Here is a 23,905-nt window from a genome sequence, read left to right as displayed (position 1 = left end):
TCTTTCTATTCATTCCATTAATTTAGAACATAATTTGGTTTGATACAGTATTTGAAAACATTGGTGCCTTTAAATTTGGGGATTGGGCGACATTGCGCGACAAGTATTATTAGTCTTATTATCGGCGACTCTGTGTCATGCCGCGCTCTGCGCCGCGCTGGCCTCAAAAAGGACAAACTCCAGTCTGACGTTTTCAGTGGTCTTATATATTAATGATACTGTGGATATAGATTTTGGACTTGGCATTTGATTATCTATCTATCAACTACACTTATTCATTCGTCATATCGTACAAATAAAAGGTTTTAATTGTTATCTCGTTACCTTTGTAATCATACTTCCGTCATTAATACAATGACCCTGACAAATTCTTGAGAATACGCTCTGTCACCGTGTACACTACAGTGTTTGTAAACAGTCACGGTGAAAAAGTTATCATTCAGTAAGAATACGCCATTTACCGTGTAGGAAGTGTTTGTGAACGCACGCCATATATCATGATACATAATACATCCATGATATATCTTTCATGTTTTATGCGGGGTTTTATGTAAACTTTTTCTCAAAATGGGAAATAACTGCGAGCCGGGCTCAGTGGTAAGTACATTTGTATTATAGTGTGCCAATTGAAGCCATTGCATAACTAGTACGATTTTCATGACAAATTTCAATTTTGTTATATATTCTTAACCCAAAATGCTGAAATAATATTAGTAACTGCCGGGAAAGGTTTCTGTCTATTTTAAACCGAAATTTCTGGGGGATATTTAATGTCTGTACGAGTACGACACTATTTAGGGTATCAGAATTGCTTTGCACTCTGTTGGCCTGACAAACACAATGAATATGGCTTATTCCAGTTAAGTTTAAACATTACATTTACAAATCGTCTGTGATTTAGTATACTAGCGTGTGAGGGGAAATGGTGTTTTAAAATCGCATTTGAAAATTTACCAATTTTTGAATACTCACTAGGCAGCAAACAAGTAAATTGTTTTTATGTTTCTTAAGAATATGATAAAAATAGGTATTTCAGTTTGTTATTCACAATCATGATTGGAACATTTTCTGTTTGCTCTAATTGGGATTAACTTAAAAGTCATAAACTCATACAATAGTATGCCAAAATATTTTTTTAAATCTTCCTCCCTGCTTCCACAGTGATACGCAACGTGATTACGGTGATACTTAGTACTCTTGTAAATATCTTTTTTTTTAAATCCCTTAAATAATGGATATTCAAAAACAGGCTACGGTATTGTATTACGAATCTGTTAAATACGTTGGAAGCAGAATTGATTTCTGCGCATTTTGACACCTCATTTGATAAGATATAAATTATGTTTCCAACGCATTTTACAGATTTGCAATACAATTACCCTTTTTTAAATAATGGTCATTATTTAAGGGGGTTCGTTACTTTTTTTTTTAGATGTTTATGTCAAATCAATATGGTAGCATATGGCGCCGGATAAGCCAGGTGAAAAAGTGATGTTTTCATGCAAGGGGTTGGAAACCGTACCACATTAATTAATTATTGCCATACCTCATTAACTAATTACATTAAGGTCTCAAAACTTTTTGAATATATAGAGTTTCATTTATAGATTGTGAAAGTTTATATAACTCATTTTGTCAAAAAGTCGTCATACGCTAGTATGCTAAATCACAGACGAAGTATGCCAAATAATCAGGTTTAAAAAAAATTAACCAATTTCATATTTATATAAGATTGCACGTTAGTTCTTGTATCAAGGTTAAACAATTTATATAAACGGGGTAATATTCATAGGTAACCCGATACACAATACCTCGTGCTCCGGTGCTGCGTGCAAAAGCAGATACTTACGCAAAATATGATGTTTTGCATATGCAAAACTACATACTTTATAAAAGTATGTACTTTTGCATATGCAAAAACACATACTTACGAAAAACATGTAGTTTTGCATATGCAAAACATCATACTTTACCGTACTTTACAGTACGTATACAAAAATAGATGTTTTGTATAGAAAGCACACGGGCTGGCTATAGGAATCAGGGCGCATACTACCAAAGCGGGAGCACACCACTTAATAATGCGCCGTTACCATTCATTTCACGGAGCTTTTTGCAGGTAGCTGGAGGTATTCCAGGCAATTTTGTGTTTGAAACGATTCAAAACAGTCTCATCTCTCGCTTATATCCCTTCCAAACTGACATTTGGCTACACATGTAATACTTTTCTCATTCCAATTTTACTAATTAGATTTGGCACGCTGTGTGAAAGACTACGGGTAAAAAACTATCGGGGCAAAAACGTTGGGGTGCATAACCGGGGTGCATAAACCACGATGATGTACTATTATAGGCCAAAGATACGTTTATTAATAAAGTAGGCCTTTATACCAAGTTGCATATGCAAAGCACACTTTTGGAAAAATATGTTAAATTTACATAGACCTAATCATGCAAAATGACATATCTTGCAATTTAGTACGGTATATTAAGTTTTGGCATAATTAGGGGTAAAAGTGCTGCATAAACAGCCACCGGAAATGTAATGTACTATAAGACATAAGGTCTTATTATACATTTATTAATATATTATATTCTAAGTTGCATATTGCATAATATATGCAGATAGCACACTTTAAAAGTATGTAATTTTGCATATTCATGCAAAATGACATATTTTACAAAAGTACATGGTTTGGGCAAAAAACGGGGGGGGGTAAAAAGCGGTGTATAAACCCCAACAGAAATATAATGTGTAAGAAAGGTCTTATAATACGTTTATTATTATTATTATTAATAATATAGTATATACTAAGTTGCATTAGCAAAAGCACACACTTTTGGAAAAGTATGTAATTTTAGGATAACCATGCAAAATGACATATTTTGCAAAAGTAGCCCATGTGTTTTTGGCAAAAACGGGGGGGGGTATATATGAAGTTGCATAAGCAAAAGCACACACTTTTCACTTTTGGAAAAGTATGTAATTTTATATAACCACGCAAAATGACATATTTTGCAAAGGTATGTGGTTTTGGCAAAAACGGGGGGGGGGCATAAACCACCACCAGAAGTATAATGTTCTATATGGCATTAGGTCTTATATACATTCAATAATATAGAATATACTTTGCATAAGCAAATGCACACACTTTTTGGAAAAGTATGTAATTTTGTATAACCATTATGACCCTGCAAAATGACATATTTTGAAAAAGTATGTAGGTGTTTTTTTTTGGGGGGGGAGGTGGCATAAACAACCGCCAGAAATACAATGTACTAAGACATTAGGTCTTGTACGTTTATTAATATAGTATATACTTAGTTGCATAAGCAAAAGCACACAATTTTGGAAAAGTATGTAATTTTGCATAATCATGCAAAATGACATATTCTGCAAAAAGTATGTGGTTTTGGCAAAATGGGGTAAAAAGCGGTGCATAAACCACCACCGAAAGCATAATGTACTGTAAGACATTGGGTCTTATATACGTTTATTAATATAGTATATACTAAGTTGTATAAGCAAAAGCACACACTTTTGGAAAAGTATGTAATTTTGCATGGTTTTGGCAAAAATGGGGTCTTATATATTCGTTTGTGTAAGCAAAAAGTTTAAAAAAATGAATTTGCCGTTTTTTTTAGCCTAAACAAACACCAAATAAATCTGTGAGCTAATCCATAGTTGCACTTCTCACAAATTATGTTCCTTGTGCATTTTTCCACTTGAAAGATTTAAGCCAGCTATATTATTCATTTCTTTCAAAGCACTGACAAGTAGAACAGTATTCAAATAACCAGGAACTACTAATGTTACTCATTGAATCACACAAGTAAACACTTCACAAATAACATTATGTTTTAATAACTTTTATTTCTCAAATCACTGTTGATCGACACAATGTGACAAAAAATTGCAGGTAATACTTTGTTTCCCCTTGTATTTGGTAATGAAGTGACGTCCGTGATTTTACATGGCCCAAGATTATGTGTATTCACGAAGTGCCCTTGTACATACAGGTAACACAACTTTTAACAGTTTCCCCTCATAAATGTTTTTTAAACCGATTATGTAATCATGGTAATTGTGGCATGTTGGGCATCTTCAGTGTTAAATAAAGGGTTCACAAAAAATAACTCCCCCCTAAAATTACAAACACTTCTTTGCATAACTTGGCATGTATTTCGTTGATTTGAAAAATTTAAAAACCTGTGAATAAAGGAATCGTTTTTCTACCCTCCCAATGTTTTTTCTTTTAAAAATATTTTTGTTTTGGCCAAAAAATAATCACATTTTCCAAAAATGATGCTTTTAGAAAAAGTTGCACTTTTCAACATCCTCATTTATGTCAAAATTAGCTTCAACGAATCATTACTTTGCACTAAACGATGGTTACATGGGTGATTAAGGGATCAGAGACAGAAAGGTAAACTAGAAGGCTATATATTTGTACACAAATACGGCTATACCCGCATGTTATCGGTTTACACAAACTTACAGTCCTTATTTGCTGAGGACTTAGGTTGCTGTTGTCAGTCTCTCTAATTCACAGTGAAGCTATGCAATTTGATAGATTGAAATTCACAATGTGCAATTTGATTAGTAGAAAGCTCTGCCAGAGGGAGTATGTAAATTAAATGGAACAGCCATTTCAGAGGGAGTATGTAAATTAAATAGAACAGCCAATGGGTATGTAATTTAACTGGAACAGCCTTAACGTTTCTGTCATCTATATTATTATAATTACGCAATTGTCTGTGAATGGGATGGGGTGGGTGTTATTAACAATATAATTCGCAGGTGCAATCTGTGTACAAACTCCGAGCCCTGAAGTTGCTTTATTTGATGATAAACGGACAGCCCTTTTTAACATTTGGGGCCCTGGCCCATAATATTTGACTTATGAGGCTCATGTACACATGTTGAAGTATAATTCTCAAGTGCTATCAGTAGACTTAAGCTGGGCACTGTAGCTGCTTTATTTACTGAGTAACGGCTGGCCCTATGTTTTAGCGTTTGGGGCCCTGGGCCCATATTATGTGACATATGGGGCTCATATGTACATATAACAATATAATTCTCAGGTGCAGTCTGTGTACAAACTTTGAGCTTTGGTGAAAAATGGCCGGCCCTTTGATTTAACATTTGGGGCCTGGGGCCCATAATATTTGACTTATGGGGCTCTGTGCATATGTTGAAATATACTTCTCAAGTGCTATCAGCAGACTCAAGCTGGACATTGTAGCTGCTTTATTTACTGAGTAACGACCGGCCCTATGTTTTAGCGTTTGGGGCCCTGGGGCCCATATTATGTGACACATAGGGTTCATATATACATAAAACAATATAATGCTGAAGACCTATTAGTGTACCAAATCTAAACCCTGTCGCTACTTTATTTGTTGAGAAACGACCGGCCCTTTGTTTTAACATTTGGGCCTCTGGGGCCCCTAGCCTTAAACATCTGGGGCCAAAATGGGCAGAAGACACATTACAACTTAGGGCCCATACATGTGCCACATATGAGCCCTAGTGCCCTTGTAGTTTTATAGCTAGCCTTGTTAACCTGTTGCCCCTTATTTTAACATTTGGGGCCCTGGGGCCCATAATATATGACATATGGGACTCATGTATACTTGTATATATAGAGTACCCCTGGCTCTATCAGTGTACCAACTCAGGGCCCGAGGTTGCTTCATTTAATGAGAAACCGCATGCTTTGTATTTTTACATTTGGGCCCCTGGGGCCCGTGACCTTGACCTCTGGGGCCCAGATGTGCAAAGGATAAATCTACAGGTAGGGCCCATAAGTGTACTACATATGGGCCCTGGGGCCCTTGTAGTTTTAGCGCTAGCTTTGTCAATCTGTTACCCCTTGTTTTAACATTTGGGGCCCTGGGGCCCATAATATATGACATATGGGACTCATGTATACTTGTATATATAGAGTACCCCTGGCTCTATCAGTGTACCAACTCAGGGCCCGAGGCTGCTTCATTTAATGAGAAACCGCATGCTTTGTATTTTTACATTTGGGCCCCTGGGGCCCGTGACCTTTGACCTCTGGGGCCCAGATGTGCAAAGGATAAATCTACGGGGTAGGGCCCATAAGTGTACTACATATGGGCCCTGGGGCCCTTGTAGTTTTAGCGCTAGCTTTGTCAATCTGTTACCCCTTGTTTTAACATTTGGGGCCCTGGGGCCCATAATATATGACATATGGGGTTCATGTATACTTGTATATATAGAGTACCCTGGGGCTATCAGTGTACCAACTCAGGCCCCTGAGGCTGCTTCATTTGATGAGAAACAGCATGCTTTGTATTTTTACATTTGGGCCCCTGGGGCCTGTGACCTTTGACCTCTGGGGCCAAGATGGGCAAAGGATAAATCTACGGGGTAGGGCCCATAAGTGTACCACATATGGGCCCTGTGGCCTTGTAGTTTTAGCGCTAGCCTTGACAGAATGTTGTGTTTGATGGAGGAAAAGGAGAAGGAGAAGGAGAAGAAACCATAGAATGGCAATATACCCGTTCATGCTTCGCATACGGGTATAAGGAAATCAAAACAATTAAACATTGAAATCAAGAAAGTTTTGTACATTACATGTATGGGATGTAGAAAAGTGCAATTTTTTTAAAGCATTATTTTTGAAAATGTGATTATTTTTTACCAAAAAAAAAAAAGGAATTTGAGAAGGGATAACTTTAGTAGGGTAGCAAAAAGATTGCTTTATTCACAGATTTATACATTTTCAAATCAACAAAATGAATGTCAAGTTATGCAAAGAAATGTTTTGTAATTGATTTTACCATTTTTGACACACCGGCTCAAAAGCTTCTAGAAATACCCCGTACATGTCAATAAATCATTGTTTTAAATTGCAAGATGATTGTATGGGTGACTGGGTTATCGTATACATAAAAATGAAAGAACACAAAAACACCATTAAATCAATCAAAACATTGATATCGAGAATGTTTTTGTAAGTTACATGTATAGGATGTGGAAAAGTGCAACTTTTTCTGAAAGCATCATTTTTGGAAAATGTGATTATTTTTGGCCAAAACAAACAGATTTTTATTAAAAAGAACTTTGGGAGGGTAGGAAAATAATTCCTTTATTCACATGTTTTAAATTTTTCAAATCAACGAAATGTATGTCAAGTTAAGCAAAAAATGTTTTGTAATTATAAGGGGAGTTATTTTTGTGAACCCTTTATGTAATGATGCTTCCCATGTTTCAGAGCCGTTAACAAAAATTTGAAAACTTGAGTTGCAATGGCATGAAATCAGAAGGACTGCTCTTAACTTAAAATAGCTTGAATGGATTTCCTTAAAACACTGAAGATGCACAACATGTTTTTTATATTATGCTTTTTCTGTCGGCTAAAACTACATTAATTTATACAAAAGAAGTTGTATTATCTGTATGTGTGTATAATGTGTATACACTCTGTAGATTTGGGACAGCAGGTGCGATTCAACAGCAACGTGAGTCAAATATTGTTACCGAGTCGTCAAGGCCAAACACACCTTTCACCCAAATTCACTTCAGAGTGCACAAGAAAACACACTGTTTGAAAAGTTAACAGTATCTGAATAAATGAAAGTAAAACATGATAATCTTCTGATACATAAACATAAATAAATGTCCCGTTCTATAGCACTCTTTTACAAAATAAGATGTAATCTGGAAATTTCCAAGACTAATTTTAAACATTAACCTTTCATATTACACCACTTCCTGGGAATTTCCAAAATGATGTAATATCCACTTTACATTCTAGGGGATTCCGAGTACATAAATAGTCCTGACTTTGTTTACTGTGATTACACGGTAAAGGGAATTCCCAACTTTCATGAAGTAGCTTTAAATTGTAAGATAAATGATCAAATTGAATTACTCAGTGCTACAGTAATATGTTCTCAAGCAGAAGCAGATGTGTCTAAAGGTTTAAAAACCTATGCCATGGAATGAATTGGATAATGTGACATGTTGTATACATACGCAAAATAACATTGCATAGCTTGAGACGTTTCCAAAACTAAGGAAATGATAATTGATTTTAGGACGTCAAGTACAACTCCAAACCCTAGTGGTGAAGGGTAGTAATGTGGAGCATGTGTCCTCATATAAATATCTTGGCACTATGATTGAGGGAGGCGAGTTAAGCGCAGCGGTAGTTCCTCGCTTTGCACCACTGAGGTCCCTGGTTCAATCCCGCAGCCCAAGGACTCATGTGCACTTGGTTTATCCCGATCCATGTTTGCTCTCGCAGGTTTTCTCCGGGATCTCCGGTTTCCTCCTGCTTTCAAAATCGGTGATTAGTTGTTTCGTTATCAAAAACTTCCTTCACCCAATGGAATTTGGGGAGCTGCAGAAAATGGGTGGATGTTACAATCTAAGTGCGGATAGGTTTGCGCCAGGTTCGGCTGCAACTAGCCTAGTTGATGCGATCTGATTGTGATGATTCACTACGCAGCGAAATTACAGCGCTTTGCATCCTCTGGAAAAAGCGCTATATAAATTCTGAAATTTATTTATTTATTTTGATGACAAACTCAATTGGCATACACATGAAGATTACTCAGGCGTGTAGCAAGTGGGGGACAGGATGGACCAAGTCCATGGGCCCCGAGGGTTCAGGGGCCCCGAGCACAAAAGCGAAAATTAAATAAGGGCTGATAATGGAGAGCAGGGCGGATTTTTATAGCATTGGGTCAGATGGGCCGGGTCCAGGGCAATTTTGCCCCCAAAAAAAAAAAAAAAATTGGGGCCCCAAATTGCCCTATGCATCTTTCTTGTAACCCCAATAACAGCATCTTTTTTGGTCAAAATAGGGCAAAATTGTAAAATTTTCCGCGCTTCGCGCTCATTCAAATAAAAAAATTTATGTTGATCTGGGGCCAAGATAGTCTGAAATTGAATTCAACAAAATATGTTAGTCCCCTTAGTCCCCAGTTAAACCAAAACTTGGCCACTGACTTGAGTGCATATACCTTCCTCGGCATGTGAGTTCGGGGCCTCCAAATTTTGGCCTGGTCCAGGGCCCCAATAAGGTAGGCTAAATCCGCCCTGGTTAAAAGGGCCCGTACTGCTCCTTGTCCATAGGCCCCTGATGCTCTTGCTACGCCCCTGAGATTACTTGATCAAAGACTTAACTCTAGAATCACATTGGCACCGCATTAAGCTAGTCAAACTGCGTAGCAACGTGTGACCTACAATCCCGGACAAAATGTGACCGTACACCACGAATGAGCCGTAAATGTCCTCAATTGTATTCTGAGTTACAGTGTAAAATGGGCATGAAGGTCATATTCAAATTGAGGTATTTCTATGAATACTACGTGTATGCTCATTAAATACACTGTAACTCAGAATACAATTGAGGACATTTACGGCCCATTCTAACTCAAACTGATGTGTACTGGTCACAAATGTGTTCGAACACCCAATTCCCTGTTCTTCTTAGTACAGTGCATACGCTATATGAGTCACTGGAAACTAAGGATTATAGTAGTGTTATCTCAATGTTCATCTTCAACATACGTATTCCTTCCCTTTCCCCACCAAACAATGTTGGGAGAAGATATGGTGAAGATGAGCATATTGGGCATGCAAACATTATACAGGGGTAGAGAGGTCAACCATTTCCAATAAGCCCTTAAAAGTGTTCAAATAATTATTTCTAAGATTGTAGTTTTTTATGTGATAATCAGACAAAGCAGAAGGACATCGACACCGCTGAAGTAATTTGCTGAATAGTATAATAAAGTATTACTTGACTTGTCTGGACTTGACTTGGCTAATCATCAGCATTCGAAATAGGGCCAGTCAGCAGGCCATTGGCCTGTAACTTTTTGGCCTGGCCGGTAACTTTTCTGACTGGCATCTAGTTGCCGGCCCGGCTGGCCGGTAACTTTTTAAGGTCAAGCCCGCTGGCCTGTAACTTTTGAGGCATATTTGAACACTGCTAATCATTCACAAAATCTTAAGAAAGGTTATATTATAGTTCACATTATTTGCCAAATATAGTTTCCATATATTTTAAGAACATGCTTCTCATTCTAATAAGGTAGGGATTTGACTTGAATTTATAGCCACATTGTCAGCTTTACAATGAGTTCTGCTAACACTGGTAATATGAAATGACCAGTCACTGAAACAAATCCATGTAAATGTGCTGGTCTTAAAAGCCTTTCATTTAAAATAGATAAAGTGAATGTATTTGTTCATCATATTTATGCAGCTTGTATCATTCATTTTTACACGCATCTGTCGATGTTGACGATTGAGAAAGTTTCACCTCTGCTAACATGACTGACTGTGTCGCTGCGGATGTTGTCACTTGTTCCCTTGTAGCATCAACGAGGGCATCAAATGATTCTATGGATAAAAAGAGTCACAGAAAGAGAAGATAGTAAGAAATACATACATTTGTACAATTGACTGTGGATACTCATGAATGTGTTATTAGCATTTTGGAACAGTTATAATTAATGTAACTTTATTTCCTGATCTGCTTGTACTGCATGTTAGCCACACTCCAGCAATTCCTTTCTTTTGTTTGAATAAACATAGTTCAAAAGCATTTGGAACCGGGTTGCTTTTGTATTACATTCACCTAGTTTTTCGAAAATGGCACATGGACACTTAAAATGACATGCATAAGAATATTTGTGTTGCGTATCTGGATAATATTGTTTACAGAATTGCTAATATAACTGGAATAAGAATAATACAATAATTTCAAGGCTTTATTGGACAAAGCAACTTCAAATAGTGCAATAGGGGTGACCGAGCAGTGTTTGCCCTTTTTCTGACTAGTCTAGGGATGTCAATTTTAAGGTTAGAAGGGACCTGACTGAGCCATATGAAAGCCATGTGTCTTGGCTACATACAAACCTAATCTCAGGACTGCAAGCCTTACAATAGTAAAGGAGACAAACAAATTTGTGAAGCGGGGCAGGGTCACCCATATGCATATGGTGGGCTCAGTGGGGCCATAAAAAGTTAAAAATACTGCATATAACAATAACTATAAAACAAACGTTTAGTAAAGGGTAAATTGGGCAGTCATTTACTTCCGGGAATCCATATTAAATAAATTGGAAGAGAATAATGTACGCTAAGTCCAAAATGAGCTAAAACTTTATTTACAGCTTCGGGGATTATGGTTTAGGACATGAAATAGTGCAATGAGATTTCAGGTTACATGCACTACAATCGTGCAAATCATGTTACAGTTGTCATATTTGGCAGATGAATAGTATTTATGGCCACGCGTTTTGAACTCACCACCCAAAAATGGTGGTTTTTGAGACTCCTTCAAATTGCCTAAACAGGTATTGAAGTGTGTTTGGTGTCATGTTGTAGCTAAATGTGTGCCCTAACAGACCTCCAAAGGAGAATTGTTTATCAGCTAAGATAGTGGAGTTAGAGTTGTTTGAGTTCAGAATGACCGAGGTGGGGGATGAGGCGGTGGCAGATGAGGCGGTGGCGGTATGTGCAAAGTCTATGGGAAATAAAGATTTTGTGTGTGCGTGTTGAATCAACTGATCATATCTTTGCAACTCTTTATGATTGGTTTAGTCTATGAAATGCAAACTTTTATGTGCAAAACTACCTGTTTTCATACTAAACACTGTAGTAAGCAATGCGGATGTCTTCAAAATCTAAAAGTTGCCCTAAATTTTTAATTACTTATCCTATCATAGTCATAGCTTACATTTTCTGAGAGGAAATTTGATGAGGAATCTAATTATGGACTTACTTTTTTTGTATGGGTTAGGGGTAAAATGTTTCAGTTCAAAATATGTTGAATTGTAAAAACATTCGAACATATTTTGGGACACCCTGTATTCCAAGATTACCAAACAGCTGTGATTTTTTTCTTCCAAAGTCAGTAGGCTCCCCCTAACCTCTAACCAAATCAATGTTGTTTACTTTCAGTTTATAACTGCAAGTTAGTAATAAGCAATGCATTAAGTGACCCATTTTTTATTTGGATTTTTTTATTCCACCCTGTATAACTTCAAGGTCACCCTGTACAATGAGTTGAAATGTGTATATTTAAATTGCTTTTGCCTCCAGCTTTCCAAAAATGTATACTTTTGCTAGTTTAGGGTTGATAGATATTCTAATTTGAAACTTGATTGGTGTAAAAATTCATAATATTTGTGATGTAACGCCAAGGGTGGTGAGTTCAAAACACATGGCCTTATAGTGCTAATTAATCTGGCTATGGAGGCAATTTAACGATAGGGAGGGCCTACTCTCATTCTACATGTACATGTAGTAGAAAAGGGTCATTGAACTTTGCACAAAGGGTCAAGTTCAAAATTACTCAGTTCAAAACTCACACTATCGTGACTCACTGGTAATTCTGATTCAAAAAACGTATACTTTGACCAATCTATGATGTACTGTTATGGAGTTATGGGCAAAAGAGTAAAATTGGGACGTCATAGGTCCAATTTTTCCCCGCTATGGGCTAAAATGGAACTTGCTCTGATTTTGATGAAACTATAGTCTCAAATTAATTTGTCTTGTTGCAAGAAATAGTTTTAACTATCTAGGGATTAATAGAGGCTGTCAGCCAATTTCGCCATCTTGTGGGTACAAGTTACAACTGATCTGCGTGTTCATGCATCAGACACTACGCGCAGGTCACAGCTTGCCACACGGCCATGTGTCTTGGACTCGCCACCCTTAACGTTACATCACAAATATTATGACTTTTTACACCAATCGTGTTTCTAATTATCTCCATAATTATCAACCCTAAACTAGCAAAAGTATACATTTTTTTTTGGAAAGCTGAAGGCATAAGCAATTCAAATACACACACTTCAATTCACTATACAGGGTGACCTTCAAGTTATACAGGGTGGAATAAAAAAGATTCAGATAAAAATGGGTTACTTAATTAATGCATTGCTTATTAGGCCAAAAAAAAAAAGGTTTGTCTCAAAGCTCACGAGAAATTTAAAACAAATGCAAAATGGGGGAGCCCACTGACTTTTAGAAGAAACCAAAATCACAGCTGTTTGGCAATCTCAGAATACAGGGTGTCCCAAAGTATGTTAGATTTTTTTACAATTCAACATATTTTAAACTGAAACATTTTGCCCTTACCCCATACAGAAAAAAGTAAGTCCATATTTAGATTCCTCATCAAATTCCCCTTCAGAAAATCTATACTTTGACTGTGGTAGGATAAGTACCGTACTGACGCGAGTATAGTCCCACCTTCGAGTAAAGTCCCATCCCCAAATTTTCAAAAATTTCAGAATTTTTTTTTTTTTTTTTTTTTAAGTTATTTATTTTTTTGGCTTTGGAGTGTCCCAGGACCTAGACCTACATGGTAGGATCATTCATGGTTGACCTAAAAAAAAAAAAAAAAATTCAAGATGTTTTGTATTTATAATATGAAAATTGATACTTTGTATTCATGTCATACTCTATTAATGATTTCAAAATGCATTCAAATTTTTTTTTTTTTTTTTTGAAATTGAGTATAGTCCCACCCCCAATTTTGAAAAATGTTCACCCAAAAACGGGTGGGACTATACTCAACATCACGGGTAATTAAAATTTTACAGTAACTTTTAGATTTTGAAGACACCCTACAGTGTTTGATATGAAAACGGTAGTTTTGTATGGAAAAGTTTGTATTTTCTAGACTAAACCAATAAGTAGAATTGTTTAGCTGTAAGTTCATGAGTCTTTTAGATGCTAAATAGAGTAAAAATCCAATTTACAGTCTTTACAGAAGCAGATTATGCACTAAAAATATCAATCCCATAGAGTTTGTGTGTGCCACATCCCCCACCTCCACATCCCTCACCTCCGCCACTCTGCCCATTCTGAATTCTATGAAGCAGTGTCAGTATTAAAAAGGCTAACGGAATTCTTTTTACTGGGTTGAAAGTGCATTTTATTTAGCAATAAAATGAGACCACAAGCGTGACAATAACTTCTTGCTTGGCAGAGATATCATCATTTAATTTGAGTCGAATTTGGGAAAATGTAACATTGCCACCTTTTTTGAGTGGCGAGTTCAAGACGCATGACCACACATCAACACGGTGATTTTGCTGTTCACTCATGGAGATCGAACGACGAACGGCCATCATGGCGTGTACCCACAAAAGATGTCAGCATTCAACACCACACTGATTATCTCTATTTTATATGCAAAATCTCAACATGAACTATGAAAAGGTCTAGTGTAGGTTCATATGGCAAAGCCCCAAGAAGTTAGAGAATTAACTGAAATTGCAGGGCAAAAATGCAACCTGGAATTATAGAAATGGATACAAATAAACCTGATTGGTGGGGTCCAGGGAGGCATTTATATTTAATACAAAGACCTTCAGCAAAAAATATTCCAAATATGAAAATATAGGGATTATAGGGCTTTTTGAAACTTTCTACGGAAATATAGGAAAATCTTAAAAATATAGGAAATATAGGACCGCTTGCAGCCCTGCTCATAGAGCTAGATGAACACCTTACCTGAGCTAAACACCTGTAAAATGTACAACATTGTCTGATTGCAGCTCTTGTGGGGTTCGGCAGAGAGAACAGAAAAGTATTTTTGCAACTGTTACAGCACTCTTGTTGTAATCTCCTTTCACATATTTAGCAAGCAAAATCTGAAAAAGAAAAAAAAAAAAATAGGTTGAAGAAGAACTTCTCATATATTTATGTTACCATCCACAGTTTGTAGTCTTCCATTCATTTTTTTTTTTTTTTTTAACTATATTCATACATGTTTGATTTTATCTCTGAGCAGCAGCGGACTGTTTGATTTGCCTAGCTATAAGATAGGAGTTTCTCTCTGTAAACCTGTTGACTCCATATTAGAATTTTTGGCCTCCACACATATGTGGAGCTTGTGTTATCATCCAAATGGATGTTTGTTTTGGCTTGTCTGGGCGGAAGCAAAACCATTAATCTACTCTGCAGCTTAAACTTCAAACTTGGTATGGTGATAGGACATAGTGGTCTAATGTGCTGTATTATAGTTCTATGTCATGTTTTATTTGCATATTTATGAATATTAATAAGCTAATTTGCATATTTTGCCTACATTTTCATAAATCTACTCAGCAGCTTTTATTGCATATTTTACCCACATTTTCATTAATAATCCACTCTGCAGATTTAACACAACATCACAACAACCAATCAACTTCATTCTTGGTATATTGCGATAGTATACATGCATGGTGGCCCGATGTGCTGTATAGTTTTGCATCATATACTATTGGCATATTTATGAATATAAACCCTAATGCTAAATATGGTTTTTGGCTATCATGAGCAGTATGTAATTTACTAACTTGAACTTCCAGACCACTATCAATCTGTCAACACCTATGATTAATATCATCCCCAGGTTAAAAAAAACCCTCCACTATGGGCTACAACACAGTTTTATAAATAATTTCATGGGAAATGAGGCTAATATTCTATGTCCACCTCATATAGATATCTCACTGCTGCATATATATTATGAACTATGTCATAGGGAGTGAGGTTAATTTAGTAGCTAGCATTTATAGTCTGCATTTCCATTACCAGGCATTATCCTATCAAATATTATACTATAAAATATTTCTAGTGAAGACAAAGCAAAAGCATTTGCAGAAGAAGCCTGACTTGGAGCTACTTAGGTTCAAAGGTCAAGGTCTAAACTGAATGTATATATTCGCTCAGGTGTACCTGAGCAAAAAATATGAAATAAATACAGGCTAGTAGTGAGTACATTGTACATCAAACTGTACATGGTTTTGTATGCAGATATAAGGCAGTTTTGAATACTTTGCACAGTATGCATTTTTAAATAGATTGCATGTGGTGTGGCTATATAGAAGAATGAATACCTGTGCACTTAGCATTACTGATATGCTTCGCCCCCGGGGCTTCGCCTTCGTGACCTGAACTGAGTTACTTGTGAACTGTGGAATCTTCAAATTGGCACATAGTTACGCATTCGATGCTAGAGTCCATTGCCATCGTGTTTTTGGTTGATGCATTGATTTGTACCGTAATTAATATTCATAAAACAGCATTCAAGCTTTGACTATACGTTTGGCAGCCAGAATGGTGGAAACTTAAAGTGAAAGATATCCTAATTAAAAGGAACATTTTCCAGGGTGAAATTTTGTGTAGAAACTGAATCTGACATAAACATTTTTTATCAACTTGAAAATTTTCCCCATAACACTGTACAGGCATATTTCTGCCTGAAGTCCCAAAATTTGAGCGAAAATTGGTGCAAAAAAAAGTCCTTCAAAATGTGGATACTCAGCCCTGGCTAAACAAAAAAACACTAGCATGTATTTTTGCATAAACCGTATAAATTTGTTCCAATAAGCTCCCATGCTCCAATAAGCACCCACCTAGGGTATTTTCAATTAAGGGTAACATTACATGTAATGTTGAAGTGACAGTTAGACGTCAAGTCGTCAATACAGTGAAATAGTTGGAGGACTACAAGTCTAGTGTAAACTTGCAATGTATTTTCTGCACCAGAAAAGCTACTAGAACGTCTCAGGACCTATAACATACGTAATTCGTCTCTAATAAACGCCCCTTGCGAAAGATTAGGTAAACCAGGTTAAAAATAACTGTCCACCCAAAATGACTTTGTTAAGTGCCCTGGGTGCTTATACGGTACATGTGTAGAAATTGCATTATATGGCGTATAGGCCTTTTTTAGGCGTATTTTGCAAAAGTAGGCCTACTGTATACTTTTGCATACATATGCAAAACCACATACTTTTGCCAAAGTTCCGGGTATGTATTAAATACTATGTACATTGTAGTTTTGCACACAGCACATGAGGTAGTTTTCAGTCAATAATGACATAATATACAAATGTATACTTGAATTATGCAAAGTATGCATTTTTGCATATCACCGTAACCACTGGTATAAGCCCACCCCCTAGATGGCAGATTTCACTTCAAAAATGGGGGTGGGCTTATACCCGGTGATTACTGATATGTAAAAAAATTGCATGCAGGAGAACGACTACGTATACACATGGAAGTATGTTGCAAAAGTATGTACTTTTGTATGTACATAAATTTTGTAAATTGTATACAAAAACACATACCGTACTTTTTGGAATTTAGTAAAAGTATGTACTTCTTCCCACGCCTGTCAAAGCGGACACCCTCATGAAATCCCTATTGGTTTGTACAGGGCCTTTCAGTTCAAGAAAATTTTCTCAGCACAGAAAATACCAATTAATTTAGTATGGTAATTTATTTAAAAATTGATTTCCCTGATAAGAAATCGAGCATAAAATTATTTCATCAAGAGTATTTATTTGTTGCATGTTTTGTGATTTCCCCCATTGAGTGCAACGGTAAGTGTCCCCTTTGTGTCACACTAGGGGCGAGATGGAATAGCCCAATCATGGCAAAAGTGACATCACGTTGACCGACAGAATCGCAATAAGTGCAATGAATGGAACAGCCCTGACCGAGAGAATTGGCTATTTTGAACTGTCGCTCAGTACAATGTACATGTGCATGGCATTCATGCTTAGATTTCAAATGCAATGGTCTCGTAAAGTTTTTGTCAGAGAAGAATTAGGGGTTCATTCATGAAATTGAGGGCCCGCAATGCCCCGCATGATTGATTGTTTATGCCTGAGGCATATGAATAAGCCCCTTTCATACATTCCCAAACATTCAGTGATTGTTTTTCATCAAATAATAACAAAAAATAAGATGTAAGATTCTTAACGCGATTTTCTTGCATTCTTTTCTATACCGAAATCATCACACTGAAGTAGCCGTGCATGAATTAGGGGTTCATTCATATATTTTCATCACTAAATGGTTAGTCATGAAAATATATGAATGAACCCTGTTCATACAATATACATACCAGTATATTTTGTGATTCTTATTTCATAAAATAATAACAAAAACGTATAAGCAACATTACCGTATATCAAAAATCATGATTTTCCTTCATTTTTCCTACCTGGCGATCGCACATCCGGGACACCGGGCATAAACGCTGTTTATGCCCGGCACTCGACCAATCATGCGCGCCGTTACATATAGTGTGAATGTATGAACGCTGAATATGCCCGACTCTCGACCAATCGCGGCCGTTATATAGCAAATGTATGAATGTCACTTGTTTACATTTTGAGAGTGTGTGCACAGTCTAGAGTATTTACGGAGGTGGGGTACTGATTGGCTGAATCGTAGCAACAGACAGATAATCTGATTAGCTGATTGTGCATCATATCGTTACTCATTGCAGATCGGCGCCCTTGAAGTGAACACAAAGTTCCGCGTCGTCGATCATTAACAGGGCGCTTCGCACAAATCTGAGCAAGGGATTGCCGTTGTTCTCTGAAATCCAGTGTAGTGTAGACTCGAATGTGAAGCTCATCGGTCACTGCGGTGCAAAAATTTGTGACTTGACTTCTCGAGCAAGGATACATTTTCAATTGAATGAACACTGACACAGCCTCGTCAGCCTGACATGTCATGACATGACATGTCGAGCCATACGATGGGTGTACTGTACATGTACAGAGCTGTACACAAACCATGTCATGACATGATACTATGAGCTTAAAATAGCTATAGCTAATTTGCAAAGAAACTCAAACGCTTACCTGGCTAGGAATGCATCAACCACACCAATTACTTCTCTGGCTTGACTGTAGATTCTCAAAAATTTTGAGAAAATGAAATGTTTTCGAATACACTGCAAAACTCAGCGTAAATAGCGACACCGTCGTGTGGAAATTTTTCATCATTGCGAAGGGAGACAAGCTGTGTGATGATAAAGATAACACACCACAAAAACCTTCTTCGCATTGATTTTATACACGCAAAGTTATGAAAGTAGAGTTCACGTTTATGTGCAAAAGTAGATATTTTCCCAGTTTTAAAGTATAAATTATGTATATCATCTTAGAGAAGAACATTTTGCATACCATGGTATGCATTAGCTTTAACATTGCTCGGCTACTTGTTGAGAAAATCAGCGATACATAAAAAAGACCGATTTGACGACTGCTAACTACATTTTCCCTTGTGTATTCATGCGCAGATAGTCTTAAATATTGCCCGAATATTCCCGTTTCTTTTTAACCTGTGTGACATTCACATTAAGAAATTGTATTTAAACACGATTTTGAACACTAAAATTGCTAATATTATATCAATTTGTCACATTTTGAATGTAAAGATGGCACTATATGACTGATAAACTTGGGCAGAAGCTGGCAGAAGTCTGATTTAGTGGTATAAGCCCTTGAATTAATATGACCACGTGGTGATATATAACTGGGTGGAATATTTCCTAAAAATTGCAAAAATTCTTCAAATTATTTGCGAACCACGCAAAAGGTTAATCAAAATTGTAAGGATATAATGCAATATATTTCTTAATTCACATTTGATTCACAAGTTGACAAATATTTTTATAGTTACGAACACGTTTATTATCACCAAACTCGATACAAAAAGTCTATGCAAAACATCATACTTTAAAAGTATGTCGATAATTATGCTATACCGGGACTAATTGAATCATGTGCTGAATGTGGTAGAAATCTAAATGGATGTAACCATGGTAACTCGGTGTAAATGAAATTAATGAAAAGGTTACAGCATCAAATCAATACTTGTGATCATGTTTTTCACGGCAGTGAAATGATGCCACTTGCACCCACATCTCATATGCACAGTTTATCCCTTACATACCATGTGTCTTGAATATCTATATAGCACACCAACCATGTGCTTTAAGAGGCTAGGAAATATTTCCTAATATCTCATACCCTAGTTTGTATGCCTTTATCTAATCTTGCCCAACATGACAACTATCCAGCGTAGGAATTTTTTAGCCTTTTTTAGAAACATGTTTGTAATTGGCTTATAGCCATCACATGCTGACAATACACATAACTGATTGGTTAATCAAAACTAGCAGGTCGAGGTCAGGCCTCATCACAAAAGGCCTCATTATTCTGTATAGAAAACGGTGTAGCATGTTATTTACTTCAGATAAAGTTCAATACATGTATAACTACATTGCACAAAACTAAGTCCATTATCTATAGTTAATTGAATGTTTATTGACGCTTGTAATAACCCTGTGTATAAACCTGTATAATATTGACAAAGACAAATATCCCTGACACCCTGGCCCTAACAAAAGCTAGCAATGAGTTAATAAAAATTCCTTTAAAAAAGGAATGGGCACCCAATGTGAGCTTGGTCGTGATGTGGTGAATTTCATGGTCTTTATATTTGGTATTATTATCTCTTGCAAACCTGGTGACACCTCATTACAGAAATCAGACCTGTTGATAGGTTGTAAGAGGGGATAGCCTTTTCCAGGCACGATTTGGGCCATATATAAAGAAAGTTTTGCTACTTTGCAACGCAATAAAAACCTAAATGCAAAATGAGATCCTGTAGGTGGCTCCCGAGGTGGCTTAAAAACTAAATGCAAAATGAGCTTTTTAAAAAATATTGTTTTCCAGAGTCAAGACGCAGGTATCATTATTAAGCCTCATATCACTTATTTATTGTCGAATAAGTGCAGAGTAGGTTAGATATGAATATTCAATGTTAGATCAAAGTACATGTACTATACACTTGATCCGTGAACTTGTCTTTTTTAAAGACAAATTCTTGTTTACTACTAATAAAGTGTTGTCAATAGCAGTGTATCTAATTTGTTTATACTTATTTACTGACTAACCTTTTGATCTTAAATGGACATCTCTTGAAATGACACGAAGATATGCCCCCTCCCGAAGTGGTGTCACAATTAGGAATATGATAATATTTCCCCATCCGGGGTGACACAGCTCATACGATTCAATTGAAATAGAAATATTAATTATAAGTATGCCTATTGATCAAATTAAATCCTATTACCTATGAAGTGTTTAATAAAATTGTAGGACCAGGAACAATGTGTCAATCTGGCGTTGTTTAATACAGATAAGATTCCAACCACATTTCCCAATACACGCAGAGCAAACGTATCAATCAACTTGACAAACGATATAAAGAGTAAAATGAAAGTAAAGTAACTTCATTTAAATCATTCCATTAAAGCCCCTCCCCCCAACGCCCCGTAAACTTGTTGCCCAGGATGGGATGACTTTGCAGCTTACGTTTGAGTTTACCTGCATGCAAGTTTGAATTTGTAATCTGGTTTCATTCAGCTTGGCAATGTACATCAGACGGAGTGAAGATAATGTTGCAACTTGTTGGCCTTTCAGAACACTTTCATCAACATGTCTGAAACAAGACTCATATGTATGCTGACTGTTCAGCTGTTCAGCAGCACTTTCAGGATAGCCACTTCTCCGGCGTGCCATATACTGCCTGCGGCACATGGGATGATACTTTGCTTCACATGCAAACCGGCAAACAAATCGTATCCCTTGATTCTCCGTAATAGCCAATCCTAACTGCCATCATGATTGTTCTGTTCATCTACATGCAGAAGATGTTGCCAACCATCTTTCTCAAATGATGTGGTACTAATTATGTCTATCTTATTGCAAAGATCACAATCGGGGTCGAATATAATCCGTTCTGTACTTTGCTTGCGCGTTGGGCGACTGGTACAACAGGTAGACGGCGCATCATCATATCAACATGCTCGGTTATAACCTACCCAGATTACTTGTAAACCGTTGGTAACAGTCACGGTGGTACCCTTGCGTGTTAAAGTTGTTCGGTGATGCCATGGCAGATGTCTGCCATTCTGTATCGTGATGTGTCAGGTTCTTCCAAACGGCGATCCCGCACATTGTGTAATTTGAGCCTTCCATCAGGGTCTGTTAAATCACTGAAGAATGTAAAAGCGCCTTCGTTGATATTGGGTGCATGAATTATGCACAGTTCTTGTCTCGTTGCTGCTGATCGATGATCTAAGGTCCGAGGGACTCAAAACTTTGCGGTTAGTCTGCATGGTTTCATAGGATTGTCATTCTGAGCTGTCTTTGTCGGCAGGTGTTGAGATATCTTTAAAAACCAGACAATCGTTTGCAAAAAGCCGGCATTTCGATTGAAGCTTGTCGGGTATATCAATTATGTGTATCAAAAATAATAATGGTCCCAGTACTGTCCCTTGAGGTATTCCTAACAGAACCTAGATCTGCTCCCCCGCTCACTGTCGAATAATGATGCCGCGCGTGGTACAAACAGTACAAATATCGAAACTTTCCAATTACATACAAATATGTAAAAGCTTGTCGAACTTTGTATATCATAGATCACATGAATGAGAATGTGAATAGTATGGCCTGAAATAACCAAAATAACTATCTACTACACACTTCGACTTTGTTAAATAATCCAATTGAAAATACGTGATATTAATTGTTCCCTTTTGTTTATCTTTTTCAGCCTGAGCCGGGATCGCATTCAGGTGCAGATCATCACAGCGAGATGGGTTGCTCAAAAAACTATACTTTCGAGGGATGTGTACAATTGTGTTTGGACATGCAGAAGCTATGTGTGGCTATCAATGTCCACGCTTATCTCTTTGGCGCATTGTTTCTCATACTTGTCTTTACAGCCTGTTTTGCGTTAGTGCCACTCATCAGGAATAAGAAAGCAGGTAGCAAACCTTCTTTCATGATAACCATCAATGTCCTCGTCATCATATTCGGACTTATGAGATCGCTGTATTTGTTTGTTGATGCATATGGTATAAAAGGATATATGAAATCAGTCGGAGCGCTCCTATTCGCTGATTTAGCTATACCATGTCTGACGTCAGCGTTTGCTCTCGTCCAATGGGCTTTCTTGGAACTTCTTCAAGTCAGGAGAATCAACAGTGCGTTACAAAAACCGTCAATTCTTATTGCCATAGTAATTAGTCATTTTGCTTTTGTCGCTGCAATTGACTTTATGTTGTATTACCTTGGTCGTGGAGTGTGTTTTCTTATGACTGTGTGCCAAATAGTAACTGTAATTTGGGGGTTGATTTTAACCTTTGGATTTTTATACACGACACAGAAGTTAGTTAAACGAGATCGTGAACACAGGTTAACCCTCAAACGCACACAGTATGTGTTCACAAACAAACAGAGCACCATTAGGAAGAAATCACCCAATGATGAGACGAACAATTCTATTAAAAGTGAACAGAACGAGCTAATTAACACAAATACTCCCCGCGAAAACCACGACTCAATAAAAACAATCAGCGGGCAAAATACCACACAATCGATGCAAGCAAATAATGGAAACACAAACGGATCGACGGTTGAAGTAGTGACAGTAATAGCTCCAGTATCAGAGACTGATCCAGAACCTGACCAACAACCTGAGAATGAAGATGTGCCAATAATTATACGTCCACTAAGGCGTTTGAGGAGAACATTTAAATCCAAGAGTATTATAAGGAAGAGCTACTTAACCAAAGTGAAGAATGTTGGTATATGTACTACATTAATTGGTATCGGTCTATTTTCTGTTAGTATCTACGGGATTATAGCAATTTACAACCCGTTTGAAGGGGCACCACAACCAGATGATTGGGGATGGTACACATTCCAAACAATTCACAGGTTAGTATCCACGTGACTTCTCTCTAGTTCGAAGGGTCGCTGGTACGAAGGGTATTATTAATTGGTATCGGTCTATTTTCTGTTAGTATCTACGGGATTATAGCAATTTACAACCCGTTTGAAGGGGCACCACAACCAGATGATTGGGGATGGTACACATTCCAAACAATACACAGGTTAGTATCCACGTGACTTCTCTCTAGTTCGAAGGGTCGCTGGTACGAAGGTTCTCTAGTCCGAAGGGTCGCTAGTCCGAACACCTAATCCGAAGGTTCTCTTGTCCGAGTATAGAATAAGGGTTAGT

The 23,905-nt window shown here is 37.1% G+C and overlaps 1 protein-coding gene and 1 long non-coding RNA gene across 2 annotated transcripts; one reads left to right on the top strand and one right to left on the bottom strand.

Annotated features, from left to right (window-relative positions):
• The first annotated feature begins 549 nt into the window (after positions 1-549).
• LOC140156469 (uncharacterized) lies at positions 550-23,617 on the top strand. Its single transcript, XM_072179413.1, has 2 exons — positions 550-597; positions 22,433-23,617. The coding sequence occupies exons 1-2, from the start codon at positions 568-570 to the stop codon at positions 23,615-23,617; spliced, it is 1,215 nt and encodes a 404-aa protein (XP_072035514.1). The 5' UTR covers positions 550-567.
• On the bottom strand, positions 10,038-18,796 carry LOC140156247 (uncharacterized). Its single transcript, XR_011859495.1, has 3 exons — positions 18,667-18,796; positions 14,525-14,664; positions 10,038-10,390 (listed from the first exon to the last, which is right to left on the bottom strand). It is a non-coding gene; the product is annotated as an uncharacterized lncRNA (long non-coding RNA).
• Positions 23,618-23,905: the final 288 nt, after the last annotated feature.

Source organism: Amphiura filiformis, chromosome 7 (assembly GCF_039555335.1).
Source record: "Amphiura filiformis chromosome 7, Afil_fr2py, whole genome shotgun sequence".
Taxonomy (NCBI): Eukaryota; Metazoa; Echinodermata; class Ophiuroidea; order Amphilepidida; family Amphiuridae; genus Amphiura; species Amphiura filiformis.
Note: the sequence above shows the minus strand (reverse complement) of the source record. Positions and strands in the feature narration are given on the sequence as shown.